This window comes from Labrus mixtus, chromosome 5, assembly GCF_963584025.1.
Source record: "Labrus mixtus chromosome 5, fLabMix1.1, whole genome shotgun sequence".
In the NCBI taxonomy this organism is placed as follows: Eukaryota; Metazoa; Chordata; class Actinopteri; order Labriformes; family Labridae; genus Labrus; species Labrus mixtus.
Window position 1 is genome coordinate 1,737,589 of NC_083616.1, and position 17,286 is coordinate 1,754,874.

The 17,286-nt window shown below is 44.0% G+C and overlaps 1 protein-coding gene across 7 annotated transcripts in view; it reads right to left on the reverse strand.

Moving 5' to 3' along the window:
* Nucleotides 1–507: 507 nt before the first annotated feature.
* The window catches only part of add2 (adducin 2 (beta)), a 30,047-nt gene continuing 13,268 nt past the window's right edge, over nucleotides 508–17,286 (reverse strand). For 2 of the 7 annotated variants that reach the window (XM_061037260.1, XM_061037261.1), the window contains exons 4-15: nucleotides 16,225–16,376; nucleotides 15,957–16,037; nucleotides 14,520–14,669; nucleotides 14,202–14,345; nucleotides 13,817–13,915; nucleotides 12,582–12,758; nucleotides 9,408–9,653; nucleotides 7,893–8,009; nucleotides 7,699–7,785; nucleotides 7,472–7,598; nucleotides 5,215–5,286; nucleotides 508–1,820 (exon numbers count right to left, since the gene is read on the reverse strand). In XM_061037260.1, the coding sequence (XP_060893243.1) occupies nucleotides 1,561–1,820; nucleotides 5,215–5,286; nucleotides 7,472–7,598; nucleotides 7,699–7,785; nucleotides 7,893–8,009; nucleotides 9,408–9,653; nucleotides 12,582–12,758; nucleotides 13,817–13,915; nucleotides 14,202–14,345; nucleotides 14,520–14,669; nucleotides 15,957–16,037; nucleotides 16,225–16,376 (1,712 nt within the window). In that variant the 3' untranslated portion in view covers nucleotides 508–1,560. The remainder of the gene's footprint in view (nucleotides 1,821–5,214; nucleotides 5,287–7,471; nucleotides 7,599–7,698; nucleotides 7,786–7,892; nucleotides 8,010–9,407; nucleotides 9,654–12,581; nucleotides 12,759–13,816; nucleotides 13,916–14,201; nucleotides 14,346–14,519; nucleotides 14,670–15,956; nucleotides 16,038–16,224; nucleotides 16,377–17,286) is intronic. The other 5 variants (XM_061037262.1, XM_061037264.1, XM_061037263.1 and 2 more) reach the window with 5 other exon arrangements.

Sequence of the window (17,286 nt, forward strand, 5' to 3'; positions counted from 1 at the left end):
AGAAAAAGGCAGTCAGTGACGTTCCATTCATGAGCTAAATGGTAAATATACTTGAGCTTGTATATTTCTTTTCTATTCTTCTGACTACTCAAAGCCCTTTCAAACCACAGGTCACACCTACACATTCACACTGATGGTAGAGGCTGCTATGTAAAGAGTCCGTCAGTATTAACTCATCCATTCATACACATTCACACACTGATGGTAGAGGCTGCTGAGTAAAGAGTCCGTCAGCATTAACTCATCCATTCATACACATTCATACACCGCAGATGAAGCAGCAGGAGCAACTTGGGGTTAACTGTCTTGCCCATGGACACATCAGACATGTGGTGGCTGCATCATGGGCTGAAGATCTTAACCTCAACCTTCCTGTTGAGAGGGCCGACTCTACCAACTGAGCCACAGCAACTTTTCACAGCCGCCCCTTTTCTCCAAAATGCATCTTTAACATTTGATCAAATTATAGAGGAGGACAAAGCAAAAAAAAAAAACTGAACATCGAGCTGGTTTTAAATCAAAGTTGATCTTTAATGACTGATACATGGGAACCTTGCAACACTCACATAATACATCCTAATGTCAAATAAATAAATTCAAAACCATGAGCAAAACATCGCACATCAGCATTTTTTTTTGCTAACAGCTACTTAAAACAGAAAATAAATATTACAACTGTTAAGAGGTATTTTGCATACACACGAACATTTCAAAGAAAACGAGAAAAGTGGAATGTTTAGTACCGTCATACCTTCGTTTACGGGGAGAAACTGCATCGGCAAGCAAGAGATTTGTTATGCATCGTCGGTTTTTTTTAGTGGCTTTCAGAGCGGATTGTTTTGTTTTTATGGCTAGCCAGTATACTCCCCTGCTCTCCTTTTTTCATTGTTCATCCCTGCTGTAGTAATTTCAATAGGCTGATAGTTTAACACCGAACCAGCATTCAGAGGAGCTATGAGTTTATCTCTACACAAACTGTGCTCGCACATAGTAGGCTACACCTGCAACACCTAGAACCAAGTCGTGACTACAGAGGAAGGATGTCTATGATGATCAACAAATGCAATGTACTAAAATGTAAATATACATGTGGTTAAGTGCCTATACATGGTAGAAGGGTGCATCATTTAACGAGATGTTCTGACTGTGACTTGTGGATACAAAATAAAACGGTATGAAACAAGTGTAACCCGAGTGTTAAGAGAAAAGCAACGTGTGTGACCGTCTACACGGTGAAGTTAGGTAATGGTAGTTTGATAGCACAGCAGGTGAAAATAAGACGTGAGTAGTTCAGGGACACCTTGTTTTGTTTGTGTGACGAGACGTGGAGCGTCGAAACGAAGCATCAGACCTCAGTGAAAGAATCTGTGAAAGAGATGATTAGTGTTTGTAACCTGCAGAGATGTAACCACTGATGTTACAGTCAAATGTTCTTAGAACGCCGCGTGCGTGTGAACGACGGCGTTTGAATGCATCTGATGTGGTGAACTCATCCGTCACACACTAACAAATGTTTCACAGGAGGTTTATTTCACCGAGGTCTGTGTCGACCGCACCCCCTCAGGTCTCCGCTTTCTCCTTCTGCTTTTTGCTCTTTTTCAGGAACGACGGAGGCTTGAACTTCTTCTTCTTCTTGGACGGGGACTTGGAGGGAGAGCCCTCAGGCGTGCCGCCTTGCAGTTTAGCGGGCGGAGCTGCCAGCGTGGAGGACGTGTCGTTGGTCGAGAGGGCCTTCATCCCTTTCTCCAGCTCCTCCGTCGTCTGCTTCTCCTCCTCGCCTCCGTTCTGTATGGCTGGAGAGTCGGGTTTTGCCTCTTCTGCTAAAGCAGGAAAAAAAAAGAAGAACGGATATTAATTGAAAAAAAAACATCAGCTGGAGCTGCGACGCTACATGCAAGGAATGTCAGAGCAGATGAAAATGATGCTTTATGATAAGCGGGTTGCCAAACTTTTTTTGTACTTACTATTGAGACAAGACAAAAACACTTGAAGTGTGCCCTATATGAAGGAGTGTCAGAACAGATACAGAGAACAGAAACAGATAACAGAAAGAGAGAACAGATACAGAGAACAGAAAGAGAGAACAGATACAGAGAACAGATACAGAGAACAGAAACAGAGAACAGAAACAGAGAACAGATACAGAGAACAGAAAGAGAGAACAGAAAGAGAACAGAAACAGAGAACATATACAGAGAACAGAAAGAGAGAACAGATACAGAGAACAGAAAGAGAGAACAGATACAGAGAACAGATACAGAGAACAGAAACAGAGAACAGAAACAGAACAGATACAGAGAACAGATACAGAGAACAGATACAGATCACAGAAACAGATCACAGAAACAGAGAACAGATACAGAGAACAGATACAGAGAACAGAGAACAGAAACAGAACAGAAACAGATCACAGAAACAGATCACAGATACAGATCACAGATACAGATCACAGATACAGAGAACAGAAACAAAGAACAGATACAGATCACAGATACAGAGAACAGAAACAAAGAACAGATACAGAGAACAGATACAGAGAACAGAAACAGAGAACAGAAACAGATCACAGAAACAGATCACAGATACAGATCACAGATACAGAGAACAGAAACAAAGAACAGATACAGAGAACAGATACAGAGAACAGAAACAGAGAACAGAAACAGATCACAGATACAGAGAACAGAAACAGAGAACAGAAACAGAGAACAGAAACAGAGAACAGATACAGAAACAGAGAACAGAAACAGAGAACAGATACAGAGAACAGAAACAGAGAACAGATACAGAAACAGAGAACAGAAACAGAGAACAGATACAGAGAACATACAGAGAACAGACACAGAGAACAGAAACAGAGAACAGAAACAGAGAACAGATACAGAGAACAGATACAGAGAACAGACACAGAGAACAGAAACAGAGAACAGATACAGATCACAGAAACAGATCACAGAAACAAAGAACAGAAACAGAGAACAGATACAGAGAACAGAAACAGATCACAGAAACAGATCACAGAAACAGAGAACAGATACAGAGAACAGAAACAGAGAACAGAAACAGATCACAGATACAGATCACAGATACAGAGAACAGAAACAAAGAACAGATAGATAGATGGATTTCACTACAGAGGGTTGAAAAACAGTGACTGAGACAAAAGGCTCGTAAAGACATTCTGGCTCATCATGAAATCTGTGCATGCATTTATCTTCTTGCTCTATTCGGGGTCATGTGTCTTGCTAGCAAAGCTTCTTGAACATTAGAGGTTGTTAGTGCCATTAGCTGAATCTGCGTCAGTCTTTTCAGATGCTTTATGACACAGATATCAACATCACACATGCAGACAAAACCTGACAACCAGTGTTTGTTCCTGAAAGCAGCTGGGAGGATCGTTTGGGCCTCATATGGTTAAAATACCACCTCTCATCTCTTATGCAGAGAGACTCACAAATGATCTACTTATGGTGTATTAATGGAGGGAGAAACCATCGACTCTCGGGCTAATGGATTAGAAAATGTTTAAACTCACTCCTAAGACTTCAGTGCTGCAGCAGATCCAGCAGGGCAGCTTGGGAAGTTTCATTTTGCAAAAAAAACTTTTGCTCAAACAACTTTTTCTGCAAAAGGAGTAAAATCCTGGAACTAGCTACATAATCACTTGAATACGGTGGCTGGGAAATGAACACCCAATATATCAAGTGGGACACACTTTTACAAAGCTTGTGACAAATTTTCATTTTTCAGTGGGACACACTTTTACAAAGCTTGTGACAAATTTTCATTTTTCAGAAACGTTTTTAGGTTTTATAAAACTTGAAAAGAAAAAAATTTGCACACTACTCTTGTGATGTATCACCAGTGTATTAAAAAAGAATACCCCAACGTTTCGGTCCCTCTGAACCTTCATCAAGTGTGTTCCATTTTATAAAAACAAATAACAAAAGTTTAACACTTTGACGAGCGCTGAGACAAATTTACAAATGGCAGAATCTTAGCGGAAAGGGAACGTACCAAAAGTCAGAAGTGACCCGGTAGTGACTGAGTGAGAAAGACTGTGTTTACTGTCTCAGGTGGTTTCCTCAAAACAGACAAAACATCATTTGTTAGAGTCTCTCCGCTAACACGAGGTGTAACACATGAGGAGGTGTAACACATGAGGAGGTGTAACACATGAGGAGGAGGTGTAACACATGAGGAGGTGTAACACATGAGGAGGAGGTGTAACACATGAGGAGGTGTAACACATGAGGAGGTGTAACACATGAGGAGGTGTAACACATGAGGAGGAGGTGTAACACATGAGGAGGAGGTGTAACACATGAGGAGGTGTAACACATGAGGAGGTGTAACACATGAGGAGGTGTAACACATGAGGAGGAGGTATAACACATGAGGAGGAGATGTAACACATGAGGAGGTGCAACACATGAGGAGGAGGTGTAACACATGAGGAGGTGTAACACATGAGGAGGAGGTGTAACACATGAGGAGGTGTAACAAATGAGGAGGAGGTGTAACACATGAGGAGGAGGTATAACACATGAGGAGGAGATGTAACACATGAGGAGGTGCAACACATGAGGAGGAGGTGTAACACATGAGGAGGTGTAACACATGAGGAGGAGGTGTAACACATGAGGAGGTGTAACAAATGAGGAGGAGGTGTAACACATGAGGAGGTGTAACACATGAGGAGGAGTTGTAACACATGAGGAGGTGTAACACATGAGGAGGTGTAACAAATGAGGAGGAGGTGTAACACATGAGGAGGTGTAACACATGAGGAGGTGTAACAAATGAGGAGGAGGTGTAACACATGAGGAGGTGTAACACATGAGGAGGTATAACACATGAGGAGGTGTAACACATGAGGAGGTGTAACACATGAGGATGAGGTGTAACACATGAGGAGGTGTAACACATGAGGAGGTGTAACACATGAGGAGGAGGTGTAACACATGAGGAGGAGGTGTAACACATGAGGAGGTGTAACACATGAGGAGGAGGTGTAACACATGAGGAGGTGTAACACATGAGGAGGAGGTGTAACACATGAGGAGGTGTAACACATGAGGAGGTGTAACACATGAGGAGGAGGTGTAACACATGAGGAGGTGTAACACATGAGGAGGTGTAACACATGCCGGTATGAGCGCGCCGTGCGAGGCGAGCAGGGCAGACAGTCAGCGCCGCTCTGCAAAGCCTCACCTGAGAGGGGAGGACCCTTTGTGGGGGAGGTAGCAGGGGGAGACTCCTTGTCACTAGCCACCTCCTCCCCTACTTGCACAAACACAGACACACAGACACAGTGAGGGCTCGGCTGTGCAAGAAGTCAGGTTAATGACGCACGAAGAAGTGAACAGACAGTCGTGGGTGACATTTTTTTTTTCCAGAAGGAGGCTGTGTGTCGCATTTTGAGCCTCAGAATGACCATCAGTACGTTTTTAATCAATCCAATCACATTTACTTATTCTTACATCGCCCAAATCAAAACAAATGTTATCTTAATTTACAAAAAAAACAGGACTAGACCGCACTTTACTTGCTGTGTGCTTTTATTTTGAAATAAAGTAAGGCCCTTCCTGTAGATGGAAGGTTAGGACATGAAGTTAAGCACAGAAACAGAAAGTGGTTAGGGATCCCAAACTGAGGTCAAACAGCTCAAAGGAACGGTAACAAAGGTCAATGTGTGATGTGTTCAGGTCAATGTGTGATGTCATAAGGTCAATGTGTGATGTCATAAGGGCAATGTGTGATGTCATAAGGTGGATATGACTTTGGACTCGCCAGCTGAGCTGTCTGAGAGTTTGTTAAAGTGAAATGAGACATTCAAAGATGCAGCAGTGTCCTTCTTTTACATCACTGAGACTACAGGGAGACACTGAGGACCACTATGTACGGTGAGCCTGAAGGGACAGAATAACCTGAGATTAATTGTGATTAACTAGTTAATGCTGACAGCTCTGATTTTGAAGTCTGTTTCTGCATCTTACTCTTTTTTTGACCATGTAATAAAAATTAACGTGGAGTAAGTTTATTTTGAAAAGGCAGCAATCATCGGGATTTAAATGCTTCACACAGCTTCCTTCAGGAAGGTCAGAAGAAAGTAAGCATTATCAGTGAAAGTGAGTCATCAAGTGATACACTATATGTCCAAAAGTTTGCAGAGAGCCTTATATCACACCATTGAAAAACGACAGTCAAGACATGAATGAACACACCACGCTAACAACACAATCAATCTTGATGTTTCGGTTATTGCTTAGCTTCACAATAAGGCGTGTAGCTGACCTGATTGACAGGCGGGCGCCGTGTAACGGTTTGTCAGGAGGTTTAAAACCCGCCTCAGCTCCAGCTCTCATTAACAGGACCTGCTGCGTGACCACAAGTAGACGAGCTGTCATGCTGAAAAAGGAAGCTTTTGCTCGTCTTAATCTGGCTTTGTATGTCTGCGTTTCCACCGTGGTCGACTGAAAACAGACTCTTGCAGTGTGTACAAAACGCAGTATCTTCATTGGCTGGTACTTTTCAAAGGAAGATTTAAGGCCTCATGTCCACTAGCGTTTTCTTTCCGTCAAGAAAAGAGCTGGCTGTGCGCTCGGGAGTGTTTGCATGAAGTGTTTCTTCGCTAAGAAGAAAAGCACTGCGAGTCCCTCTTGTCTCCATGACAACAGTCTGTTGACAACGACCGCTGTATGACCGACACTGCTCCGTTACTTTTTACTGCATGTTTTTTATTTTAGGGGAATATCATACATTTAGAAAAGAGCGCCGGTGACGTCATCAGCGCCTTTCTGAAAAGTTGAAAGATTTTCGCTCGGTACAGTTGCTCAATAAATGGTGGAGCATTTGGAATAAAAGACGCTGGGCACTGCACTTTTTCTCCAGGTGGCTGCTAACTGCAGCGACAGCTCTCTACTCACTGAAAACAATTGACGCTGCCGCTTAATAAAAAAAAACAAGAAGCTAGGTGGACACGGAGCCGAATTCTCCTGGAGCTCTTTGGAGAACGGTGACTTCCTGTTTAGCATGGCAGCTCGGCTACCTGTCGATACACAGCAGGTCCTGTTAGCATGATAAGCTAGGCTAGCTAAGCAACAGCCACAACCATGGGATTGATTAACACATGATCAGACCAATCAGTGTTGAGCTTTTTTAGTGATGTTTCTCTATTGGTTTAGACAGCAGATGTGTTGTTGTGGTTGGTTAAACCGGGACAGGGACTGATTACAACCGGGACGTATTAGTGCTTTATAGATATGTGTGGGGACTCGGGATACGGAGCTCGGGACGTATGGTCACTCTGTGAATGACATATTTGGTAACCAAATGATTCATCTGAATGCAACTTTACTCTAATTCTGCTTTGAGGATAACTCCTGTTCAAGAATAAACAGAAATCTGCTGTGAACAAATACAACTCATGGAGTTAATGAAGTCAGTTGAGTGTATCTGAAGGTCATACCGTCGGTCCCTCCATCCTGCTTCCTCTGCACCTCCTTGCGATACTCCTCCAGCTCATGGTCTGTCAGCTGGTTGAAGGGGTTTGGAGGTTCAGGCTCCGGAGGAAGTTTCGGCGGGCTGACTGGTGACTGTACGACAAGAAGAGACACAAAATTACGGCATTCACTCTTCAGCCCAAGAGAAGGGATGGAGAGGAGGGAAATAAAGGAGAGTGAGGCTGCAGTTTACCGGAGGACTGTCCACTGTTATTACGCTAGCGAGGACTTGGGACTGTGGTCCGGCTGTCTTCATGTCCTGACGATTTTGCTGTCGGATCTATGAAGAGGAACAAAGTATTTGGTAACATCTCTGCATGCATGCATGTTACAGTACACACACACGGCACAGAAAGGGACTGTGGGGTACAGAAGCAGAGGCCACACCTTGTTCCGTGCCTCGATGACCTCTTGAGGGTTGGTGAAAAGAGGCACAAACTGGTTTGGGGTCTCGATCTTGATGGATGTACTGCCGGCCTGGGTCACCTCTTCTGCTTTCAACCACTAACACGAGAAAACAAAGGACAAAACAACATGTCAATATCCATTTTTAATATTAGAAACTACCTTTTTAAATGTTTAACACGCCCATGAGTATGGAGGATTATGTCTGGGTTTTTTACTCAGACATGGTTTTGCAGAATTGAAGCTACTCGCTCGATTAAAAAACTATTTGTTGTCTTTTTCTTCATGCAGCCTTGACATGTCGTTTGTCCACCAGAGGGCAGACTGTGCACTGCAGCAGTCATAAAATAGAGCAGTGGGCTTTCCCCTGCAATGCAGAGAAGAGGAGAGAGAGGAGGGTGGGAGGGACTGAGGGGGAGAGTTAAGCTCCTCCCACTGATGTAAGGCAACCAGGCTCATGTTGTTTTTGTCTCCGTGAGGACTCATCGCTGCAGCTCTGCTTCATCCTTTCTCCAAAGAGCACAAAACAAACACTCCAACACAGTACATCAGCCTCTGCACGAATCACAAAGCTCTGGTGGATTCTACATTAAATGAAACCGATTTCTGTGTAAAACATCAGAGAGACGGCGAGTTAATTACTCTGTCACCAAGTCTCCTCCACGCACAGGTCATAATTCTTAAAATAGCTCCACATATTTGGATGAGTTAAGCCTTTTTCCTCCTCATAGCTCATTAATCTCTCCCGTTAGTTTTTAGCCCTCTGCTCTCCAGCTTCTTTAAATATCCTTTAAAGGAAGAATGTGCAACTTTTTGATCCAGTAGATGTCGCCCTTGAGCGCCAGTATGAAACCAAAACAAACTGCTGTTTGCCCACACCTCCTCCATACTGAAGCCTCCGCCCTCCTCCAGAGACACACCTCCAACCCTTCTCCACTCCCGTTCACACGAATGAGTCAAGCACAACTGCACAAAATTGCCCTTGGCTCACCTGTGTCCTGCTTTGTTGTGTTAGCATGCTAATGTTAGCGCTCTTTAGTTAGCTTGTAGCTTCACATTTCATGTAAACTGACACAGAATGAGCGTGATCTAAAAACTCTTACTAACATCTAAATAATCAGTGAGTATGTTCTTCTTCTCTCTAGTTCTTGACTAAAACAGCTTTTATACACAAGGGGAGGAGCCGGCCGTCCCGTCCATGTAAACACAGCTCTGACAACAACACAGCCAGCGGGACTCGAGCTTCTCACTCATTGTAGACAGTCATGACTCAGAGACACATTTACACAGGAGAGACTTGATTTATGATTTATTCATCGCTGCAGGTAGACTACCTACTGCTACCTCTTGTAGCAAGAATCATCTAGGTCACAACTTCCATGTCACATTATCTGCTACATCAGAGGGAACAATGGACGTCAGGACTGCTCTGTAACCTTCTTTCTCCTTGACTCAATCTGTTTGATAAATCTAAAGTGATGGCTCCCGGAGGCTCACAGTGGTGCGGTGTCCCGGGCTGGCCTGCTCCTGGTTGACTTTTTGGTAGGTGTTCGGGGTGTTGAGCCATCGGGTCCTCTCCTGCTGCTGGCGCTGAGCAAACGGGTGCTGCCTCAGAGCTGGGTGGACCCCATCGTCATCAAATTGGTGAAAAGCTGTGGCGGTTGCGGGCACTTCGACCTCCCTCCTCGTCCGCGACCGCTCCAGCAGCACAGGGAAACGGTAGGCATAGCCTGTACGATAGCCCTGAAATACACGAGGAGAAAGACATTTTAGGATTCACACATCACCTCGCTCCGTCTTCAATAACCACCCTGAAAAATATAAGACCTGTTTTTATCAACTGCTGTGTTTTAAAGGAGTTTAAACTAGGGCTGTCAATAATAACTAGTTAATGACGATTCATCTCTTGGTATTTTGTCCCTTTAGGCTCACCGTAGATAGTCCTCCTCAGTTAAAGGGGAATTCATGTTCTCTCTCATTTGCAATTGGATTAAACATGAAACCACGTTAATGCATCATTACACCATTTTATACCCTCCATATATCTTCATAGAACGTTGATCTACTCAGTGAGATATTGACATTATGGGTGGTAGGTAAGTTTCTTTAATAAAGTGGAGGAGGAGTGGTAACAGACGCAGCCTCCACAGTGAGCGGGTTGGATGAAGAGGAGCAGCTCACACACCTCCTGCAGTTTGTGAGAATCAGAAAATCTCCAACACACATCAAGGGGGAGTTAAAAACATTTTAGACTGACGCACTTACTTAAATCTCATTATCTCACTGACACATTCATTAAATCGTGTTTTATGAAGTCAGGGTGAGCGAGACCAAGACCAAGGCAGGGCAAGAACGAGACATTAAGGGATTGAGACTGAGTCGAGACAAGACCAAAACGACAAATATGGTCCAACATGTGACCTCTTCTGCCCAATAAAAAACAAATCTTCTATGTATCAGCAGTTAGACGGGGCAGCTGTGGTTCAGTGGTCAGTTGTCTCTCTAGCTGAAGTCAGGGGTTCGAGCTCCTGCAGCCACATGTCCGATGTGTCCATGGGCAAGACACCAAGTTGCTCCTGCTGCTTCTTCAGCGGTGTGTGAATGTGTATGAATGGATGAGTTAATACTGATGGACTCTTTACTCAACAGCCTCTACCATCAGTGTGTGAATGTGTATGAATGGATGAGTTAATACTGATGGACTCTTTACTCAGCAGCCTCTACCATCAGTGTGTGAATGTGTATGAATGGATGAGTTAATACTGATGGACTCTTTACTCAGCAGCCTCTACCATCAGTGTGTGAATGTGTATGAATGGATGAGTTAATACTGACGGACTCTTTACTCAGCAGCCTCTACCATCAGTGTGTGAATGTGTATGAATGGATGAGTTAATACTGACGGACTCTTTACACAGCAGCCTCTACCATCAGTGTGTGAATGTGTATGAATGGATGAGTTAATACTGACGGACTCTTTACTCAGCAGCCTCTACCATCAGTGTGTGAATGTGTATGAATGGATGAGTTAATACTGACGGACTCTTTACTCAGCAGCCTCTACCATCAGTGTGTGAATGTATGAATGGATGAGTTAATACTGATGGACTCTTTACTCAGCAGCCTCTACCATCAGTGTGTGAATGTGTATGAATGGATGAGTTAATACTGATGGACTCTTTACTCAGCAGCCTCTACCATCAGTGTGTGAATGTGTATGAATGGATGAGTTAATACTGATGGACTCTTTACTCAACAGCCTCTACCATCAGTGTGTGAATGTGTATGAATGGATGAGTTAATACTGACGGACTCTTTACTCAGCAGCCTCTACCATCAGTGTGTGAATGTATGAATGGATGAGTTAATACTGATGGACTCTTTACTCAGCAGCCTCTACCATCAGTGTGTGAATGTATGAATGGATGAGTTAATACTGATGGACTCTTTACTCAGCAGCCTCTACCATCAGTGTGTGAATGTATGAATGGATGAGTTAATACTGACGGACTCTTTACTCAGCAGCCTCTACCATCAGTGTGTGAATGTGTATGAATGGATGAGTTAATACTGATGGACTCTTTACTCAGCAGCCTCTACCATCAGTGTGTGAATGTGTATGAATGGATGAGTTAATACTGATGGACTCTTTACTCAGCAGCCTCTACCATCAGCGTGTGAATGTGTATGAATGGATGAGTTAATACTGATGGACTCTTTACTCAACAGCCTCTACCATCAGTGTGTGAATGTGTATGAATGGATGAGTTAATACTGACGGACTCTTTACTCAGCAGCCTCTACCATCAGTGTGTGAATGTATGAATGGATGAGTTAATACTGATGGACTCTTTACTCAGCAGCCTCTACCATCAGTGTGTGAATGTATGAATGGATGAGTTAATACTGATGGACTCTTTACTCAGCAGCCTCTACCATCAGTGTGTGAATGTATGAATGGATGAGTTAATACTGACGGACTCTTTACTCAGCAGCCTCTACCATCAGTGTGTGAATGTGTATGAATGGATGAGTTAATACTGATGGACTCTTTACTCAGCAGCCTCTACCATCAGTGTGTGAATGTGTATGAATGGATGAGTTAATACTGATGGACTCTTTACTCAGCAGCCTCTACCATCAGCGTGTGAATGTGTATGAATGGATGAGTTAATACTGATGGACTCTTTACTCAGCAGCCTCTACCATCAGCGTATGAATGTGTATCTTTTCCATTTACCTAGTATTAGCTTGCCAGCATTAAATTGATGTGAGACAACAGATACACATGCTAATGGGATGTCGGTACGTGACACATTATTAGCTGATGGGCCGACGTTTGTCAGCAGGGTCAATATTGGCCCGTGTGGATGTTCAACCGGTACATCAGTGCATCCATAGTCATTTTAGGGAACACTCACACTAGGCAATCCGTACCATGCCTGAGCACGCTTGACCCCCAAAATCCAGTCTGACTAAGATGACTCAAAAAAGCACAGTACAGGAGACTAGGCCTAGTGTGAGTGCGCCCTTAAAGTGCGCCCTCAAGAAATCTTATGAGCGACCATGACACAACTGTGATCATAATAATCTGTGTGTCTAATCATAACAAGTGAATTAAACTCAATCATCACTGTATTCATATCTGTGTTTAGTAACACTGAGACGTACCAAGTTATCCAGAGTTCTCATGAGGGCTTCGAACTCATGCTCCCCAATGCGGCTCTTGTGCAGCGGTCCAAAGGTGGAGCCGGCCCAGCCCACGGTGCCGGCTATGTTGGGTTTATGGATGGTCCGGTCCAACAGGATCAGGTTCTTCTCACCGCCGGCACTGCACAAAGCCGTCGTCTGCAGACAAAATGAACCAGATTTAGAACCTCAGCTTCACTTGATTCAAGTTAAAGGAGCCGTACGTAACTCTGACATCGAGTGGTTAAAATGGAGTCTAAATTCAAAACATCATAGAGAGCTGTCTCCCCCCCCCCCCCCTCCTCTCTGGAGTCGATGCTCACGCAGGTCACCATGTGGTGGACACTGAAGCTTCAGTGTTTATCCAGCTCTGTATGGGTCTGTAAACCTTTCTGTGTTCTAACCTCTCTCCATTTTTCAAAAACATCTCCAATATTGATCCTAGTTTGAGCACGTTTCTGCTCGTGGAGCTTATTAGAAACATGCAGAGGCTTTTTAGGTCGAGTACAATCACTTCTATCTGAACCACTTCTCTTGCTGCTTCCATCACTGCAACACCTGTTGACCTGATAACTGCTCTCATATCTGGCAAACTGAGGGGCGTCCAAAACGGCCGTGTGGGCGTGTCTTAAAAGCGCCTATCTTCTCTGGTCCAAACAAATCCAGATCATTCAGGAGCAGAATCTAAAGTTAGAAGGAGGACATACTGGCTGCTGCATTGTTGTCAGAGAAGACAGCACTTCAACATAGCATGTTTCCTTAATGTCTGATCATATAGTAAAGTCACTTTATCATTTCACTCACTACACATCTCACTGATTGGACCTTTAAATAAAGCTGCTTTGAGGTTATAACCAGCCAGGTGAACCTTGACCTAACAGACTGTGGTGTAAAGGATCGATGACCTTCCCCACGGGCCTGAGTTGGTCCTAAAGGATTACTGCAGTGTCTCTTGGCATGTCACTTGTCTGTACGGTGATGTACTGCAGTGCAGAGCTGCTGGCTCTGTTACAGTGACAGGGTTGCAAGAGAAGGGCGACTGCCCAGGTGTATCTACACTATGTCCCACTCACACTCTCCTACAGTCACATGCAGGGGTAGCACTTTGTCTCCAGTAACTCAGCTGTTGGTCCCTAGAGACTGTATGTGTTTTAGTGTGTGTGTGTGTGTGTGTGTGTGTGTGTGTGTGTGTGTGTGTGTGTGTGTGTGTGTTGTACCTGGATCTGGCAGGCAGCCTGGATGTGATAGATGGTGTAGAAGGCCTCTTCAACAGACTCCCCCAGAGCCACAATGCCGTGATTCCTCAGCACCAGAACCTACACATCATGAAACCAACATTAACACGGACACAAAAACACAACCTTTCATCTTTATAAAAGAGAGGGCACAATAAGACCCGCCCCCCAAAGTTCAGCCATTTAGCAGCAGGAGCTCCAATAATTAACTTAGAGCAAGATCTCGTCCCCTCATGCCTTTTCCTTTATCCACTCTCCACCCTCAAAGGGGGGGGGGGGGGGGGGGAGCCACTAACTGCTGACTCGGGGTGATGATATCAGAGCTTCAGATTTGTGAAGTCTTTTGTTCCCTCTGCAGTGTTCTCACCTTACAGGTCGGCCCGAGGCTCTTCTGCAGCTCCACTCTGTCCTCCTCCTCCTCCATGACTCCGTTGTAGTCGTAGTAAGCTACATCACCGACCAGCAGAGCCTCGTGGGAGAGAGGCAGGAGGCCGCACTTCATCGCCGACACCTGGAGACAGTTACCAGTCAGTAATTACGTTATTGTTTATCTTCCATAGTTTAGATTTCTTGTACGATATGGGTTACAACGTGTGGATTGAATCCCTCGTTCTTCCACATGTAACTGGATTTCACCAGCTAACGCCAACCTCTCCGCCGGCCTCGTGGCCCCGCGCCGACTCACCGCAGCTGTGGCCGGTGTGTGGAGGTGAAGCAGACAGCGGACATCGGGCCGGGCCGAGTAGATGGCCGAGTGTAGGCTGAACTTCTCCGTGTCCACACCGAGGTTGGTGCTGCCTTTCTCCACCACTTCCCCCAGGATGTTCACCTTCACCTGGAAACCAAACAGGACTTTTTCAAACTGTTCTTATGCCACTTTTAACCCCCGAGTGTTCACAAAGCTCCTGGTTTTTTAGAGACCGCCAAGAGTGAACTTTTTTGAAACACTGCCGACTTCTGTTTAGTTTGAAATCTCCAGGGTTGGGTTCATATCTATACCAAAAACATTAGCCTTGTCTGCAGCTTTTACCTCAACATGACTAACTTATCACAGGTGTGGGTGGCCTGTTATAAAGCTACATCTGTCTACAGGTGAAGGTGGTCTGCTATGTTTTTTGTTTTTTTTTAAATGTTTTTATTAGGTGCAATAGAGTGACAAACTGGTGACATATGCATAACAAATGAGGCACAAAAAACAAACAAACAAGGTCATGACAACAACTCCTAAACACAGTAAAAAAAAAAAATGCTGCTGTGTTTTGAGAGATTCCAATGTCTGAGTGCCTGCTCTGTGTTTTCCTGTGAGTACAAATGGTTAAATGGTAAATGGACTTGAGCTTGTATATTTCTTTTCTAGTCTCCTGACTACTCAAAGTAGTGAGACCATCAGAAGTAACTAACCCCATTCATACACATTTATACCGCCTGAAGACACATCGGACATGTTGCTGCAGGAACCGGGGATCGAACCCTCCCATCTCAAAGCCCACCTTCCTTTTGAGAGACGACGATGCTAACAACTGAACCACAGCCGCACAGAAACATTCATGATCTGTGTGTGTGAGTGGGAACTGACCTGCAATGGCTGTATTGACTACATTACTATAACATCAAATGTTCTGCAAATACATATAGGGTGTGAAATCAAAAAAAAAATGTATACAAGAAAACAACAACATGAAAAATGCTGCCCATTCAGCCATCTGGATGGAAGTGCTCGAGGCCTGCAGGAACGCTGAGGGAAATCTGCAGCCTTTTTTTTTCTTCTTTTGCAATTGTTTTCTGTGTTTGTGTGTTCTTGACTTTGCAGTGTGTTTTATGTTCATGTAGATGATTTGGCTCTCTTCAGCTTTCTTCACTTGCGGTGTACTTTGTTGCATTCGCTCACTACTATTGCACATCCATCCATTATGGCTGCCTGCCAGGTCCCATCCAATGTATGTTAGGAATGATAGGTGTTAATGGGGAACATTTTTACTGATTTGATTATGGGGAATTTAAAGCAGCTTTCTAACCTGGATTGAATACCAATTGAAAACTAAGATACCTAATCTTATATTATCACATTTGAGCTGTGTCACATGCGGCCCTGTTCTCTATCTCCTTTGATTTATTTACTCACCAGACTGGATCCGGACACCTCGCTGTAGGCCAGTCCGTCTGGAAGCACCAGGAAGTGTTCCTGCTCTTTGCTAACACGCAGCTGTCAGGGAGGAGGAAGGACATCGGTTAAGATCATCATTTGATGACTGACGCTGATTTTATGAATCGCTCTGATGACCATCAACCAATCCACTGATGTGGTCTTTTCAGTCAGGATGTGTCCTGCCTCAGAAAGTAAGAATCAAAAAAGGATTTATGGAGGAGTTTAATTTGAAAGTGAAACTAACAGTCAGGCATGTGTGGCTGATCTGCACCCAGCCGAAGAGGTCGAACAGGCGGTGGGTGCTGGCCAGCTTGCAGCGCATCAGCCTCTCTCCCTTCACCATGCTGCCAGGCTCCCAGCCGTGCAGGTCGTTGATGGGCGTCACCATCATCATGTCTGTGTGAGCAAGAGAAACAAGAAGACAAGCTCAGAGTGATCTCTGATATGCGCCGTAATAGAGATTTATTCACCAGTCAAAAAGCATTTCATTTGAGTTTCATTGTATAACACAAGCAGTTCTCTGTCACCAGCAGAGGGCGCTGTATAGATTACAACAAACATGATCACTCTCTAGAGTGTCGAGTGGTGATGCACATACTGTAAATGATCAGTTCAGTTACTTTCCAGTTGAGTGACCATCTTGTCTTTGTTATAAATGTTTTCCACAAGTGTTTAATAACTGCATCTGAGAGATCAACACACTATACGTGTATATCTATATCTATTTATCTCTACAGATCGAACACAGATCTATGGAAGATATCGGCCGATATATCGGTTTCGGCTTTTTTTCCCCCAGAATATCGATATTGGTATCCGCCCCAAAAAATCCCATATCAGTCGAACCCTATTACTGCAAACAATCGAAATCTTAGTTAATACATGTGTCGTCTTTCTAGTCAAAACTTCTCATTACACGAATTACAAGCCACACTTGACAAGTCCAAATAAACATCTTTTTTTAAGTTATAACGAGGGGGGAAATAAAGGCCTAGATTGCTTTGAATGAGTGAAGAATCTGCCAATAGGACAAGCAAAGTTTTACTTCAAATAATTTTTCATGCACATTGACACATATATACTTAATACAACATTTCAGGCCTTTTTGTTGGCTTTTAAAATCTCAAAATATTTTATCGTTTATCTCGACTTGTCAGGTAAAGGTGGCTCATTTAAAGCAAAAAAATATGTTTTTAAAGGTTCATTTTGGGGCTTTTTTATGCCTTTATTAGAAAGACAGGACAAGGGATAGAGTCAGAAAGTGGGAGAGAGAGAGTGGGGGGTGACCTGCAGGAAAGGAGCCACA